This window comes from Artemia sp. Qi Xiang Cuo, chromosome 2, assembly GCF_049724085.1.
Source record: "Artemia sp. Qi Xiang Cuo chromosome 2, ASM4972408v1, whole genome shotgun sequence".
Lineage (NCBI taxonomy): Eukaryota > Metazoa > Arthropoda > Branchiopoda > Anostraca > Artemiidae > Artemia > Artemia sp. Qi Xiang Cuo.
This window is the reverse complement of record NC_142795.1, coordinates 51854145-51869224: the sequence shown is the minus strand read 5'-3', so window position 1 is coordinate 51869224 and position 15080 is coordinate 51854145. Positions and strand designations below refer to the sequence as shown.

The 15080-nt window shown below is 35.5% G+C and overlaps 1 protein-coding gene across 1 annotated transcript in view; it reads left to right on the top strand.

Moving 5' to 3' along the window:
* LOC148955357 (sodium- and chloride-dependent glycine transporter 2-like) overlaps positions 1-10237 on the top strand; it is a 69218-nt gene extending 58981 nt beyond the window's left edge. Inside the window, exons 7-9 of the mRNA XM_089107077.1 lie at positions 6127-6251; positions 8129-8271; positions 9918-10237. Coding sequence (XP_088963203.1) covers positions 6127-6251; positions 8129-8271; positions 9918-10214 — 565 coding nt within the window. The 3' untranslated portion in view covers positions 10215-10237. The remainder of the gene's footprint in view (positions 1-6126; positions 6252-8128; positions 8272-9917) is intronic.
* Positions 10238-15080: the final 4843 nt, after the last annotated feature.

The following is a 15080-nucleotide window of genomic DNA, read 5'->3' as shown; positions in this document are numbered from 1 at the left end:
TTTGCAACTAGGAATGCAAAAACCTTCTCTCCTGCTTCCCATGAGTCGTCGTTGGAAACTTGTAGCTGGAAGATGAAGCCCACAAGTTTTCCAAAACATGTAACTTCTCTGTGTCTGATAGACATTTATTTTTGTACTACGAGATGTCCATTTTACTGCTGCATTCGATATTGCCATTGTCCGGTGTATGGCTGGAGCTTGAGGCTGAGGTATCAGGTTCATCAAGGGCAGGCTTAGCCAATTTCTTCCGATCAGGGTCCCCAATCTAAAAAATTATTAACCGCCGTTAATATGAGAAACGGAAAACATACAACTTAATTTTTTCTCTTAATATAACTGGATTAAAAACAAAATGAAGCAAATGTGTTTAAGATAATAATGAATTCAACATTTACTTTCTACATAACTATTAACTTTAATTTTGTACTGTTAAGTGTCATTGCTCAATTCAAACAGTTCAAATAGTTACACAATTCCTCCAAGTTACCTCCTGTGTATTTTAATAAATTGTTGAATATTCCACCGACTATAATAAAGAGAGCTCACCGTATAAGCTATTTTTTAATCTAATAATGTGTTGTGTTGTTTTTCTATATTTTCGACATTAACCCAAAATAATTTGAGCAAATTAAAATTGATAAACATATACACCAACATATTACTTTATGTTTGTCACAGTGTAAACTATTATACATTTTTATTTTAATGTTATGTTTTATTGTCATTTTAGTTTTCAGGTACCGTAATTAATCTCCTCGATCGATAAGTAAAATTATTGTAAATTTGATTTACACTATTAATTTGCCTATAGTAAAATTATTCAATTTGCTAGGTTTTTAATAAAGACCCATATTATTTGGGCACGGCAAGGCGTGCCGGCTAAATGCTATTATTTTTGGGGTATCATAGGCAGCGCAATAGCGCTGCCTAAGTAAAGAACAATGTTGGCACAATGTATTATTTTTTTTTCATACCCGGGCACTTCGTATCGAAGGAGTTGTCGTAGAAACTTTGAAAAGAGCTCATTCAATTGGAAATTGCAGTGGCTATTGCCCTTTTAACCATTCGAAAGTGATTGGAGGGCAAATAGCCCCCCCGCCCAAACCCAAAATTCCCCCAAACACAACCAATCAAAATTTTGAGAAAGCCATTTTGTTCAGCGTAGTAGATTTCCAGATAGAAAACATGTTATTGATGAAAACACTCCTCCACAGCCCTCGGGGCAAGGGTTTTAAGTTATGCCCTAAGGGCACATAAGAACGATGTTGGTATAATGTGTTATTTATTATTTATTTTCCTTTAGAGCAGGGAAATTCGTATCGACGAAGCTTTCGTAGAAACTTCGAAAAGGGCTCATACAATTGGAAATTGGAGTGGCGTGTGACCTTTTTAACAGTCGAAATTGATTGAAATGCAACTAACACCCCTTCCACGCCCACAAATTCTCGAAACACCTCCAAACAAAATTTTGAAATAGTTATTTTGTTCAGCGGAGTTGATTTCCAGATAGAAATTATGTTTTTGAGGAGGACACTCCCCCAAAGCCTTCAGGGCAAGGGCTGTAGGTTATGCCCTAGGGGCATATAAGGTTTATGTAGAAGGCATTGTCGAAGAAACTTCAAAAAAGGCTCATCCGATTGGAAATTCAAAGGACTAGTGCCTGTTTTAATAGTCGAAAGTGATTGGAGGGCAACTAAACCCCCTCTCACACTCACTTTTTCCCCAAACACATTCCATCAAAATTCTGAGATAGCCATTTTATTCGACGTAGTTTTAAGTTCTGGAAATTAGGTCTTTGAGGATGACACACCCATCACAGCCCTCAGGGCAAGGGTTGTAAGTTATGCCCTGGGGGCATATAAGGTTTATATAGAAAGCGTTGTCCTAGAAACTTCAAAAAAGGTTCATTCGATTGGAAATTGAAATGGCTAGTGTCCTTTTTAATAGTCGAGAGTAACTGGAAGACAACTAACACCCCTTCCACCCCCACCATTTCCCCAAACACATCCAATCACAATTTTGAGATAGCCATTTTGTTCCCCGCAGTTTAAAGTTCAGGAAATTATACCTTTGAGCAGGACACTCCCCCCAAAGTCTTCAGGGCAAGGGTTATAAGTTGTACCCTGGGGGCATATAAGTTTTTATTGAAATTTTGTATTAGAAACTTGAAAAAGGGCTCATTCGATTGGAAATTCAAAGGTCTACTGCCCTTTTTAGTAGTCAAAAGTGATTTTAGGGCAACTAACCCCCCTCTCTCGCCCACCTTTTCCCCAAACACATTCAATCAAATTTTTTAGATAGCCATTTTGTTCAGCGTTGTTGATTTCCAGATATAAATTATGTTTTTGAGGAGGACACTCCCCCACAGCCCTCAGGGCAAGGTTTATAAGTTATGCCCTGGGGGCATATAAGGTTTTATAGAACGTGTTGTCGTAGAAACTTCAAAAAGGGCTCATTCAATTGGAAATTGAAATGGCTAGCGCCCTTTTTAATAGCTGAAAGTGATTGGGAGGCAACTAACACCCATTCCACGCCCACCATTTCCCCAAACATATCCAATCAAAATTTTGAGATAGCCATTTTGTTCCATGCAGTTTAAAGTTCAAGAAATTTTAGCTTTAAGCAGGACACTCCCCCCACAGTGTTCAGGACAAGGGTTATAAGTTATGCCCTGGGGGTATATAAGGTTTTTATTGAAATATCTGTCGTAGAAACTTGAAAAAGGGCTCATTCGATTGGAAATTCAATTGGCTAGTGCTCTTTTTGATATTCGAAAGTGATTTGAGGGCAGCTAACCCCCCTCTCACTTACACCTTTTCATAGGCAGTGCAATAGCGCGGCCTAAGTAAAGAACGATGTTGGCACAATATATCATTATTTTTTTTTCCATACACGGACTCTTCGCATCGAAGAAGTTGTCGTAGAAACTTCGAAAGGGGCTTATTCGATTGGAAATTGATTGGCTAGTGGCCTTTTTAATAGTCGAAAGTGATTGGAGGGCAACTAGCCCTCCCCCCCCCCCCACGCCCATAATTCCCCAAACACATTCAATCAAAATTTTGAGATAGCCATTTTGTTCAGAGTAGTTGATTTCCAGCTAGAAAATATGTTTTTGAGGAGGATACTCCCCCACAACCCTTGACCCACAGCTCGTTTTGAGTCAAACTCAAAACGAGCAGAAATTAACATAAGTTGGGCTCAAAACCCATATGCCTTCCCTAGGCCAGAACATAATTTGCACTTTACTGAAAAAAATACAAATGAATGTGCATTGTCAGTTTAATTACATATACTGATATTTTGTTATCAAAATGTTAATATTATTTGATTCATTAAAGTTATAAAAATAAAAACATTGATATTTTTTTCAGCAAAGTGAAAAAAAATTTCTGGCCTTGGGAAGGCATAGGGGTTTTGAGCCCAGCTTAGGTTGATTTCTGCTCGTTTTGAGTTTGACTCGGTTATTTATTGTAATTTCTGTTTGTTTTGGGGTTTCATTTATTTATTGATGCTGATTTGTGGTAGTTTCACGCTTGGTAGATTTTTTGATTTTAGTTTTGGTCATTTTTTGTTTAATGGAGTTCTTTACTTTTCTTTGAAAAACTTATTTTGTGGAAAGTTTTTTTTAATTAATCAATATAAACATTAAACTGTTTTTTTACGTAGCCTAATGACTACCGAACGGGTTCAAACTGTTGAAGTGATAATGGTCGCAATATCATGAAACCCTGTTTGCGATTACGGCCGTCGGCAGCAAATGAGGAAGCAAGGAAGAATTGATATGTGACAAGGTTTTATGTAGAGCTAGGTGAATAAAAAAGTTGAAGCTGACCTACAGCAAAAACCACTTTCGAAATATATAACTTATTCCAATTTTTGTACATACGTTGTAAGATCACACCGTCTTTCCATAATATATACAGAAAAATTGAAAAAGTGAGGATATTTTTTTTTGTCAGTGAAAAATAAACACATCTAAGGTCTGGATTTCTCTAGTAGACGCTCAAAATCGTTTTACACCAAGAAATGGATCGGGATTATTACAAACAAAGAATATTATGACAATCTACAGATAATTGTATTTTTTTGGCCAAAACTATTTTATCATTGGCTCTCTTAGTATGCATTCGATACCTTATTTACTCAGGCATTTTCTATTGCAGCGTGGAGCCCTCATTGTGCCAATTTGGTTTTTGTTTGTTTAATTTCATATTTTATTATTATTTTTCGCGCTCTGTTCTTACGATGTCTTTTTTTTTAGGGAGGGGTAGTTTTCCTTTTTTTAAATCGGGTTTCAAGTTTTTTAGGTTTCCGTTGGAAAAGGGTCATGTCACATAAATTTGTGTATATTTTCCGGTAATTTTTAGTACGATCGGAGTTAAATATTATGCAGGGACTTTCGTTTCGCCCCCACCCTTGAGTCTTCTGGTTTTATCCATGTACTCAAAAGGTATAGAAATAAAGTGAATTCCACTCAGTAGACTCGTTAAAAAACGGCTTATCAAAAATAAGTGCAAACTTTTTTGGAACCAATGGAGTATGTCAACGTCACTGAAATAAAGTTTCTAAGCTATTTTGAAATACAATACTGAAAGAATAAAAAACTTTCAGTTGATTTAGCATCATTGAGCGAAAAATATTTTATAGCTCCAACACCGGAGCATGCGCATGAGCCTATTCGGAGTAACGACTATGTGTATTAAAATGCGTAAATGTCTGTGTCTTAGAAAAGCTACGGTTTTGTGACAGTTGTCAGAAATGTTTTTGCCTAAGTTTTCAGATAAAGATATTTTATTGACTGAAATAATTTTTTTATTAGTAAGGCAGAGTATAAAGTGTTAGAATTGGCATGATGAGCTTTGTTAATAAACATAAAATTCGGAAATGAATTTACTTCCCAGAAAATGCTTCTTACTTGGTGGTTGGTTTAATCCAAGCATGCCGTCGAATATATAAAGCGAGCGCATGGCAACAACACCATCAAATACGTGTTTTGACTCTACAACCGTAAATATTCATAAAAAAATTGTTTTTCATGAGAAAATTTTAAACACTTACGTTTATATAGATAATTTCGGAGACCACACTGCCTTTCCATGACGATAAATAAAAGTTCAAATAGGGATAAAATCCTTTTAATAGACAGTGATGATGAAAACAGTGATAGAAATTTACAAAAATACCAGATATTTCGGTCACATATACAGTGACCGTCATCAGCAGTAAAACTTTTTTACTACTTTTTACTACTTTTTTAAACAGTTTTACTACTGATGACGGTCACTGTATATGTGACAAAAATATCTGGTATTTTTGTGAATTTCTATCACTGTTATCATCATCACTGTCTATTAAAAGGATTTTATCCCTATTTGAACTTTTATTTATCACTTACGTTTATAAGTATTTTTATGTACCACCGCTTTTTTTTTTACTCGTTTTGTTTTACTCGTTTTTTTTATGTTTTGTTTTGAATTTTCCATGGCTCTAATAAAATACATATGTATAGATTCAACAGGGCCAAACCGTTTAATTCTTATTAATTACTCTTTTTATACAATCATTTCATTTTTACAATCATGTTTACAATCTTGTTTTTTTACATGACTTAATAATTAATCGAATGACCCAAGGCTAAAATTTCGTAGTTGCGTAATACGTTTACCTAAGGCTAAATAAAGACAATGTTCCTTCAATGAAAGATAAAGTTTATTTTTTAGTTTGCCAGAAAATGGACATTTTTGTCGTAAATTTGCTATAATCTAATGAAATAGTCCCGCTACTGATCTGGCTTAGGATCCATCTAGCGTAGATCCACTAGACAGTATCAGCGATTCTCGTCTCTAAGAACAGGAAACTCCCTAAGAGTTTCTATTTTTGATATTTCTTCATAGTCTATGGCTGCTTATAAACATAGACTCTAGTCGTACCGCTACAATCATTGGTAGTATTCCCTACATCAAAGTCAGTTAATTTTTGCAAATGAAGAATGCAGATAATTATAAATAAGCGCTGCAAAAAAACTGGAAAGACTAGCAGAAATATACTTTTGTCAGGACTGCACCCTTTCTCCGATTGGTAGCAATGTTTAAGGTTTTGTACTAAAATTTACTCTTTGTATTTTAGATGGGTTGTTCTTGGTGCTTCCTGTGTCATGTTCCTCTTGGGATTGAGCATGTGCTCTCGAAATGGAATGTACATACTTCAACTGGTTGACAATCATGCTGCAACATTTTCTTCTTTAATCGTAGGTAAGAAAATGACTTGTAAATAATGTAGTCAAACTTTTGTACTCTGGCTGCTCTTTATTTTGTAATTACAAAAAAAACTGTGCTGAACAAACATAAATACACTTGATTTTTGTGCTGGAAGTTCTAACTTGATACCGTTAGCCATTCCGGAGTTGTCATAGCTACTCATGTTGACAACCTGGATGCCCATAGTGTCTTTCGATTCAGTTTAACAACACCTCAGCATTATCTGAACATTTCAGCGTGATGCCCTTAGTCGTTCCTGTGATATTGCAGATGCAGTCTTTGACTACCTGGATATACAAAGTATCTTTTGGTCAATTTCAACATTCCCTTAAACGTTCCCTGAAATTTTCAAGTTAACAACCTTCCTTATTTCTGAGATATTAAAGATACGTCCTTTTGGCTATCTGGATGCATATAAGTCTCTTTTGATGTAGTTCAACATCCTCCCTAAGCATTCTCTGAAATTTTCAAGTTAATATCCTTAGTGGTTCCTGAGATATTGCAGATATCCCCGTTTGACAACCTGGATGTATATCGTGTCCTTTGATTTAGTTGAACATCCTCTGAAAGTTTCAACTTAATACCCTTACACGTTCGTCAAATACTGCAGGCACGCCATTTTGACAATCTGGACATAGTATCCTTTGATTTAGCTTAACATACCAGGAAGGTTTCAACTTAATACCCTTAGCTGTATCTGAGGTATTGCAGATGCGGCATTTTGAAAACAAGGGTTCTACTACAACCTTTTCCTGACAAAGTAGCCGGGTGAAAAATAAATAATAATACATTGAAGCTAAATCCCTTTTACTTTGGTAGCGTTATTGTACTGCCTATCATACATGGGAAGAATGGTCAATATCATAATTACGGGCCAATACCCTCTAGAAGTCGTGCCATCGCTGATCCTAGAGCCACATTTTGTTGGACCTTTTAATCCTTCTGAGTGAATTGCTATTTAAAAATTTTATGATGCTGGTATCATGTGGGGATTTGGAGGTGCCGGGGGAACTTCGAGCGTTGAAGGGTATTAGGTTGCCGTCCGATTGGTTTTGGTCCAAGAATAGCCACTAGAAATTTTGGTTTACGACAGAAAGAACCCCTCCCAATCTCCTGTGGGAAGAAAACAATTACTGGACTCCAGGGAGAAAACAAGACAAAATATTTTACGAGCAGCTCATTACTGTTTACTAAGCGAACATTATGTTGATTGGGATGTGTTTGATATTATTTTATTTTGTTCTCCACTCTTCAATACTTTACGGAAGTTTTACTCAAGTATTTCCAATGTCCAGTGAGTTTGTGCTAAGTATTTTGCAACGCTGCTCTTGTGGACTCAAACAATGAAAAGGGTGTTATAACGAATAGTGCTATTCTCTGGGAGCTAGAGATGATTTTGCCGATGAAGGGTTGAAGAAAACATGTTTAGTTTGACATAGACTACTTTATAAAATAAGATCACACTTTCGGAACACTCATTAGGGAGGAAATCATGTTTTAAAAAAGACGATAAATGCCATATATACTAGTTTATTTTAAAAAAAAGTAACGATTCTGAGCTTCTGCTGCTACAAACTCGTCCAAGCCTCAAGTCAGCCAAGGCCAGGTCATTGGTGAACCTTTTACTCTATCCAATCGAAATTGGGGAATTCTTGTGTCGTCATTTCCAAGACATCCCAATTATATGCCATTTTGGAAATCTAGCGCCAGCCTATTGTGGAGTTTCCAGCCTTTTTATCACCTTACAAAATATGTAGCCAAACTATTCTAGTCATACAGGCTTTGTCCGTTCAGAAGATAGGCCATAGCCAATAAATACTTACACTAGACTAACTATAAAATGAATTGTCTTCTAACCTTTGATTTTCTAGGATTTTGCGAGATCATGGTACTCAGTTGGGTGTACGGTGCTGACAGATTCTTAAATGATATAAGATTTATGCTGTCCAAGTATCCCACAACTTATGGACTTTGGTTCTTCATGTGGAAATTTGTTACTCCTATTGTGATAATCGTAAGTATTTATTTACGCTTTGAATAGACAAATCTACATGGGCATTTTCAATCACCAGAGTAATCACTGTAAACCGTAGAGTATTCTGATTGGTGAATAATTTTATAGTCTTTGGACGAATATAGAAAAACAGAGTTTGCCTCTTCGTTATTTTGCTAATTGTTAATAAGCTAAATATTCTACTTAGGAAAAAAATAATTGGTGGAGAATTTAGATATTTTGCAAATAATTTTTATTAACCAAAGATGATAAACGAAAAACCTCCAAAGTGAAAATAAATTTTGAATTACAAAGAAAATTATGTTGAAAATGATGTGTTTACAAATGTTTACATCATTTAGGACTGTGGGTCCTTAAGTAATACCACACCGCTACTAATGAATATTTCTTGGATGATCTTACTACGGAAATTCCAACTTTTGTATAAAAAATTAAAAAAGGGTGTCAGCCCTCTAATTTTTTCTTCTGGTTATGCTACACCACGTACCCTTCGATCCTGATGGTTTTGACTATGTAATAGGGTGAAGTTTTCTATTTAGCCAGGAAAGCAATTCCGTTAAGTTTTATTTTCCAGAAATTGTCAAAGTATCTATAAACTCGGAAGACTGAGAATTTGGAGATGTACCATTCTAGTAAAAAAAGGGGGATATTATGAATGTTATTTGTAAATTTGGAAAAATATGGAAAATTGTGGCGTTTTAAAAATATTCATGAACGCTCTCCCACAGTAAATATAATTTTCTATGTTACCTAGAATTATTTGCTTGTTTGTAGTGAACAAAAACCAATCAAACAATTCGCGGTAACGAGCTGTAAGTAAGGAGTGATGCGGTTCAATAGTAACCGAATCCTTAAGAAACACAGTCTTGATAAAACAAAAAAAATAGATACATCAAAAGAATGACATTTTGATGCTTATTCAAAATACATAAAATTCATGAAATTTAATATTACCCATCAAAAGTTACGAGCTCAAGAAAATATACCTAATTTTCGAAAACAGGGGAAATGGCCCCAAAACATCAAGTGATATTAGAAAATCGCAACTTCGGATTTAGCATATCAGAGAACCATACTGTAGATGTTTCAACTTTCAAGCTTCTATATACAACAATATGGAATTTTCCATTTTTCACCAGAATAAAGATAACGCATGCGTGTTTTTTTTTTTTTTTTTTTTTTGTGATTGTATCAAACCAATCGCTCTTTACGGTAAAGGTTTTTTTAGAACTTTAAAAAAACCTATTATTCTAATAGTTAATCCTAATTAATTGAAACCAAAAGTTAAACTTAAGCGTAAAGAGCGAGATATTGAGGAGGGGCAACCCTCTCATATACTTAATAATTTCTGTCCGTTTCAAGTTTTAATATTGCTCCTCACTTTCAGTTGAAAAACTTGTAGTTGTTTTTATTTAGTCGGAACAAAGAAATATTCATTTTGTCAAGCAAAACTTGTTTTAGTAACGTTTGAAACATACAGAGGTCTTATAAAAAGAAGCATTTTTTATTATATGTGCAACTGTAAATAATATGCGAAAGAAAGAGAAAAGTAAAAAAAGAGAATGAATGAGATTTACAGGGAGGAAAAGAGAGAATAAAGAGTATTAAAAGTAACTTGTGTCTTATTTTTTCTTCTTTTTTTTTAGTGTCTCCTAATATTCTGCATCATTGACTTCAAACCCTCCTCATATGGTGGCGTAGTCTTTCCACCTTACATCAATGGCATAGGATGGGTGATTTCTTCGTTGCCAGTAATTTTCATACCTGGTATTGCTGCGTTGAAAATTTACCAATCAGAAGGTACTTTTTGGCAAAGAATTTTGAAATTGAAACGACCGTCTGAAGAATGGGGTCCAGCACCAAGGAAGAGGAAAGTACTCGATGAACCGAAACATGTAGATTCAAGGATACCTTTAGCACTGCACCTTATGGAAGATAGTTGATAAATAAATAAATTATAAATCTTGCGGACGTTAATCTTATGCTTTGAGATAATTTTAAATTTAGATCGCTATGTACTTAGAACAAACGCAAAGGATTGTCTTATAAATAAATAAAAATCCTTAGTAAAGACAGTATGTGAAAACGGTATTTTTCATTTCATTTTTTTTTTTTTTTTTTTAATTTCTATGCAATCTCCTCTATTCCCATCTGTGTGAAGGTTATTCATCTGATTCTGGGATTTAGCTGCAGATTTTAAATAGTACATAAAGGATCACAAATAAAATTACTTTTAAGACGACGACTTGTATTGAATCCCTGCTATTTTCTGGTGTCCATCTTTTTGACCCCGTAAAATATGGATTTTTCAAAGATATTTCGGTTCAAAAATTTATCCTAGGGGTTTAATGATTTTTAAGTTTTTAAAGGCGAATTTTCTATCAGAATGAGAGATTTTTATCAAAGGACCTTCGAGGAAAGTTCGGCTTTTTTGAGGCTTACAAATATTTAAAGTTCAATTCATGACGTTCAGAGCGTATTTAAGTTTTTGTTCAAAAGTAGTTTTTTTCAAACAAAATTTATGTTTCCGTGGAAAAGAACGTTTTCTCCCTTACTCAGTCCTTGACAGATGGTTCGAACCAATAGAAGTTCTTTTCTAAGCATATCTTATTCATTCCAACGTACAACAATTAACTTGGAAACAAAGCTAGTGATCAACTTGTGCAAAGAGGACTCTGCCACGAGACAATGCCCCTTGATGCGAAGATGTGCATAGTCAGGGACTCGTGTATTAAAACTATCACTTCTTGATAACTCGCAAGTCATGTGATGTTCAATAGTGGATTAAAAAGTAATCGACCACGTTAAATACAAAAATAGCAGTTACACATCTGCTACTCCTCAGGAAATCTCGCGATGACGAAGTCTTCTCCTTCATAAAACTATGATATTCTGGAAAACACGATCAAGTTTTAAGTAATAAAAAACCGAATTTAACAACTCCCTAACTCGAAACCGATCTTATCATCAGGAAAATTTAATATACTTTTCACACTAATCAAAATAAGCTCCGACTAAACGTAAAATAAATGCTCCAAGCCAAAAACTCCAAAGGTTTAAAACATTTTTGTCTAACAAAAAGTTGGAATAAGAGGAAACAATGATAATCGTTCCTTCCAAATCATTCTAAACTTCTTCTCCACATGTCACTTCTCAACCCTTCCAAACTTTTTCTTCTTCTTCGTGTCAATGCTTCTCACTTGTACGCTATTTCACCTTATAACTTAACTTGTCACCATAGACTGGGAATCCTTATTTAGTAAGAAAAAAACTGATCCAGGAAATGGCCCGAGAGATCCCCACTGGAAGGGATTATTTAAAGTGTATTCCCTTGTATGAGAAATTTCTATGAAAAAATAAAAGATAAATAGCTGAAAAGGCCCCTGAGTCCCAAGCAACTGACCCTGAATGTAAGAGTAGAAGTATCAAGCACGCACAATTTCTGCTACCTAATGACGAGTACGTAATCAGTAGTATTGCGAGTCTTCTCGCCCAGCAAAGTCCATGGTGCCTTTTGGCGTTCTCTGTGATTAAAAAAAAGTGTTAGTAAAAGCCAGATCTTTATCTCTGCAGAACTCAATGAGGAATTCTCCCCTATTGTTAAGTCTTCCAATGCCAAATTCACCTGTGATATCTTTGTTTCCAGCAGTGCTCCAACAATAAAATTGAAGTCGCGAATGGCAACAACAAGATTTTTTTAGAAGCTGTGTCAACTAGGCTCTGTAGTTGAAGGTAAAAGTCTCCAGATTCTTCTTCCTGCATGCTGCAGTCTGGAGTGTAGACTTGGATAATTGTGGTATTGGTCAGTGATTCGTTTATTCGTAACATATTCAACCGCTCTGATCACGGAAATCAAGGATCTTCGGGCTTTACAAGACATCAGAAAGTCTGCTCCTTCGTAATGGATACCATCGATTCTTCAAGACACTTTCAGACTTCACCAGGGGTAGGGAAGTGTTTTTCGAAAACTCCCACAATGTCCCTTTTATAATGGTTTAGCTGCTTAAGAAGAAAGTCTATTTTACCTCGTTTGGAAAGTTTCCTTACGTTTATTGTTTCAATAGATAAAATCGATTTCGGGGAAAGAGTAGCCTTGAGTATCTGAGCAGTCAGCGTCGTTAAAGGAGGTCCATTCGCGAGACACTCGGTCGTCAAATCACCTGCTGTCCCGGATGCGGTACCTAAGATTGTATGGCCTTTGGTGGTTACCCGGGGCGTGGTAGCACTGGTTCTTATTCTTAGTTGTTTGTATTCCAATTCGTTTTAAAAAGAAATGAGGTTTATTGGCTGCTTTCAAGACAGCGGTAAGCCACTCCTCTCCTTCCTTAGCAGGGACCGGTTGTATTTGCTATTGATGATGGGCCCTTCTGGCACATGTACTACCATCAATCTAACCTACTGCTGGGAGTAAATTTTTGGAAGGTGCGAGATATCAATACGAAGATGGGCCCTGCCCATTTCGCATTAGAGGGGCCTTCTGTCTCCTTCGCCTATTTTTATGACCCCCCCCCCAAACATGGGACCCAAGCTATGTTTATAGACCCCAGAGACCGGTTTCTTCCTCTGTATGCACCTCCCTTTGAAGATGTAATCTGCATATCTGAAGGACATTACCCTATCCGTCACCTGGGGGCATGCTGAGTGGCTTGAGACAGGCCCCTACTAAGAAGGTATTCAGCAACTGATTGTAAATTGAATGTAAACATGTGATTTTTTTTTGTTTTACAAAACGGGTGACTGCAAATCTCTGGGTAGGGTTTGTCCACAACGGTTATTTCAGTAACGCATTTTTTATGTACATTTTCATGCGTAAAATTGTTTACATTTGATCTCATTCTTAAGGAGTTTCAGATTTTTTTTGGAATTCTTTAACATCTATCTTCATGACAAAAAATTACTGTTCAGTTGAACATGGATGAAAATAAAATTTCAAAAATGAACTTCTATCGAGAAATTCCCTCGCTAGATAGCTTATTTTAAATAATGTATTAAATTTTCGATATTATGGGATGCAGCTTTGTCTTTATTAGGTTGCAACTTTTGTCTATTGATTCTATGCATGACGACGTCTCTCGACTACAAAATCTTGAAGCCCCTCTCAGGATATTTGATTTTGTTATTCAAAATTTTATGTTATGTGATTTTTAAGCTTCCTGAAGGAAGTTTCACAATTGAAGGACAAAACTGAAGGACAGCACATTTTATGCAGTGTATGACGTCATTCCAATACTATCATGTATCTATTTTACTATTTAAATGCATATGAATGTGACGTCATCCACATGAAAAATGCTTCAGGTGTAGTCTAAGTGAGGCCCTAAGGTACAATCAGCGGAAGCGTGCACGTCTCGCCCGTGACCCACCAAAATATTGCCATGCCCCACTAGTGCGGCCTGCGTCCCAAGCTTGGAATCGCGGGTTTAAAGTGAGATGTAGTTTCTTATAAAAACTACAGTTTTGATATTTGCGTACTTTAAAAAGGGTCAAAATGCCAGCAAACGTAACTCTAAGATAGCTAAGCTAATCGTTTTTCCGAGGTCTAATTTACCTTAATCAGGGGGTATAGATCCTCCCATCTTGGAAAACAGCTTTACAGTATGCGGATCAAACTCTAGAGTATGACATGGATGCCATAGTGAGTTCCGTTGTTATTCGAAAATCGCCAGCTAATAATTACAGGAATGTTGCATTGATTACCAATAAAAGAGGCCCCATTAGGCGTTCTTGAGCAGAGCACGATGTATTATTTTTCTTAAAAAGGGCATATGAGAGCTCAGAATTATTGGTTCTTTGGGAATATAAGGAACGTTCCGGGGAAATAATGACGCTTGAATTAGCGCAACCTTTATTTTGTGAAAGAATTTGCAAGATAAGCTATTGCGTAGTAAAAACAACAAAATTATCCAACAATTTGTAATTCATATCTACAGATCAAATATAAAAGAAATTCCGATGATAGTATACCAATACCAAACCATTCATGGTTATGAATATAATTTTCTTCAATTTTTAATATAGAGGGCAGAAAACCACCATCTAACGGTCTTTGAATATAGGAATTTCAGTGAAATACTTTTATTTTGATCTGCCGCAAGCTTTCGAAAGTTTTCAACCTCTTTTTGAATTTCCATTGAATTTGTTTTTGTCACTATTGTTAGTCTTGGGATTAACATTGATAATAGATTAAAATACAGAATCAATGTCACATGGTAATTTTCTTACCTTTGAAAATTTATCAATCCACCATCATTTTTATGTATTGTTTTGTGTTATTAATAAAGTACTAGTCTGGAGAACTCTACAAATATATATAATTATCAGAAGCCAGTTTATCGAGTCCAGTGGTTTTAATTAAGAGGGAGAGGTAACAGGGACATTTTCCCTTAGATTTTATTCTCCTCCTAGATTTTGATCAATAGCTTTTTTGGCATTTTCATTGAAAATAGCTCTTTTATATTTTCATTTAAAATCGAAAAAGAGCTAGATATTGAAAAATACATAGTTATATCATCCTCTCACCCCAATTACCGTGAGCTGATGCCACTGATTGAACTAGTCTTTTGAAAATGTTGCACAGACTGAGAAGCAAAGGTTTCAATTTTGCTCTTCCTTTCCATCAGAAAAACTTTGTTTTTTAAGTATTTTTTTTTTAATACGCAATAAACTTTACAAAATACTCTTTATCTAACTAGCTTTATCTTTTGCAGATAGTTGCAATATTTATGCAATTTAATTGATACAAATGCAGCTTTTACTATGATGTCATATTTTCAGTCCCTTCGAGTGTTGTTGTCATTCTCGTTCGCATT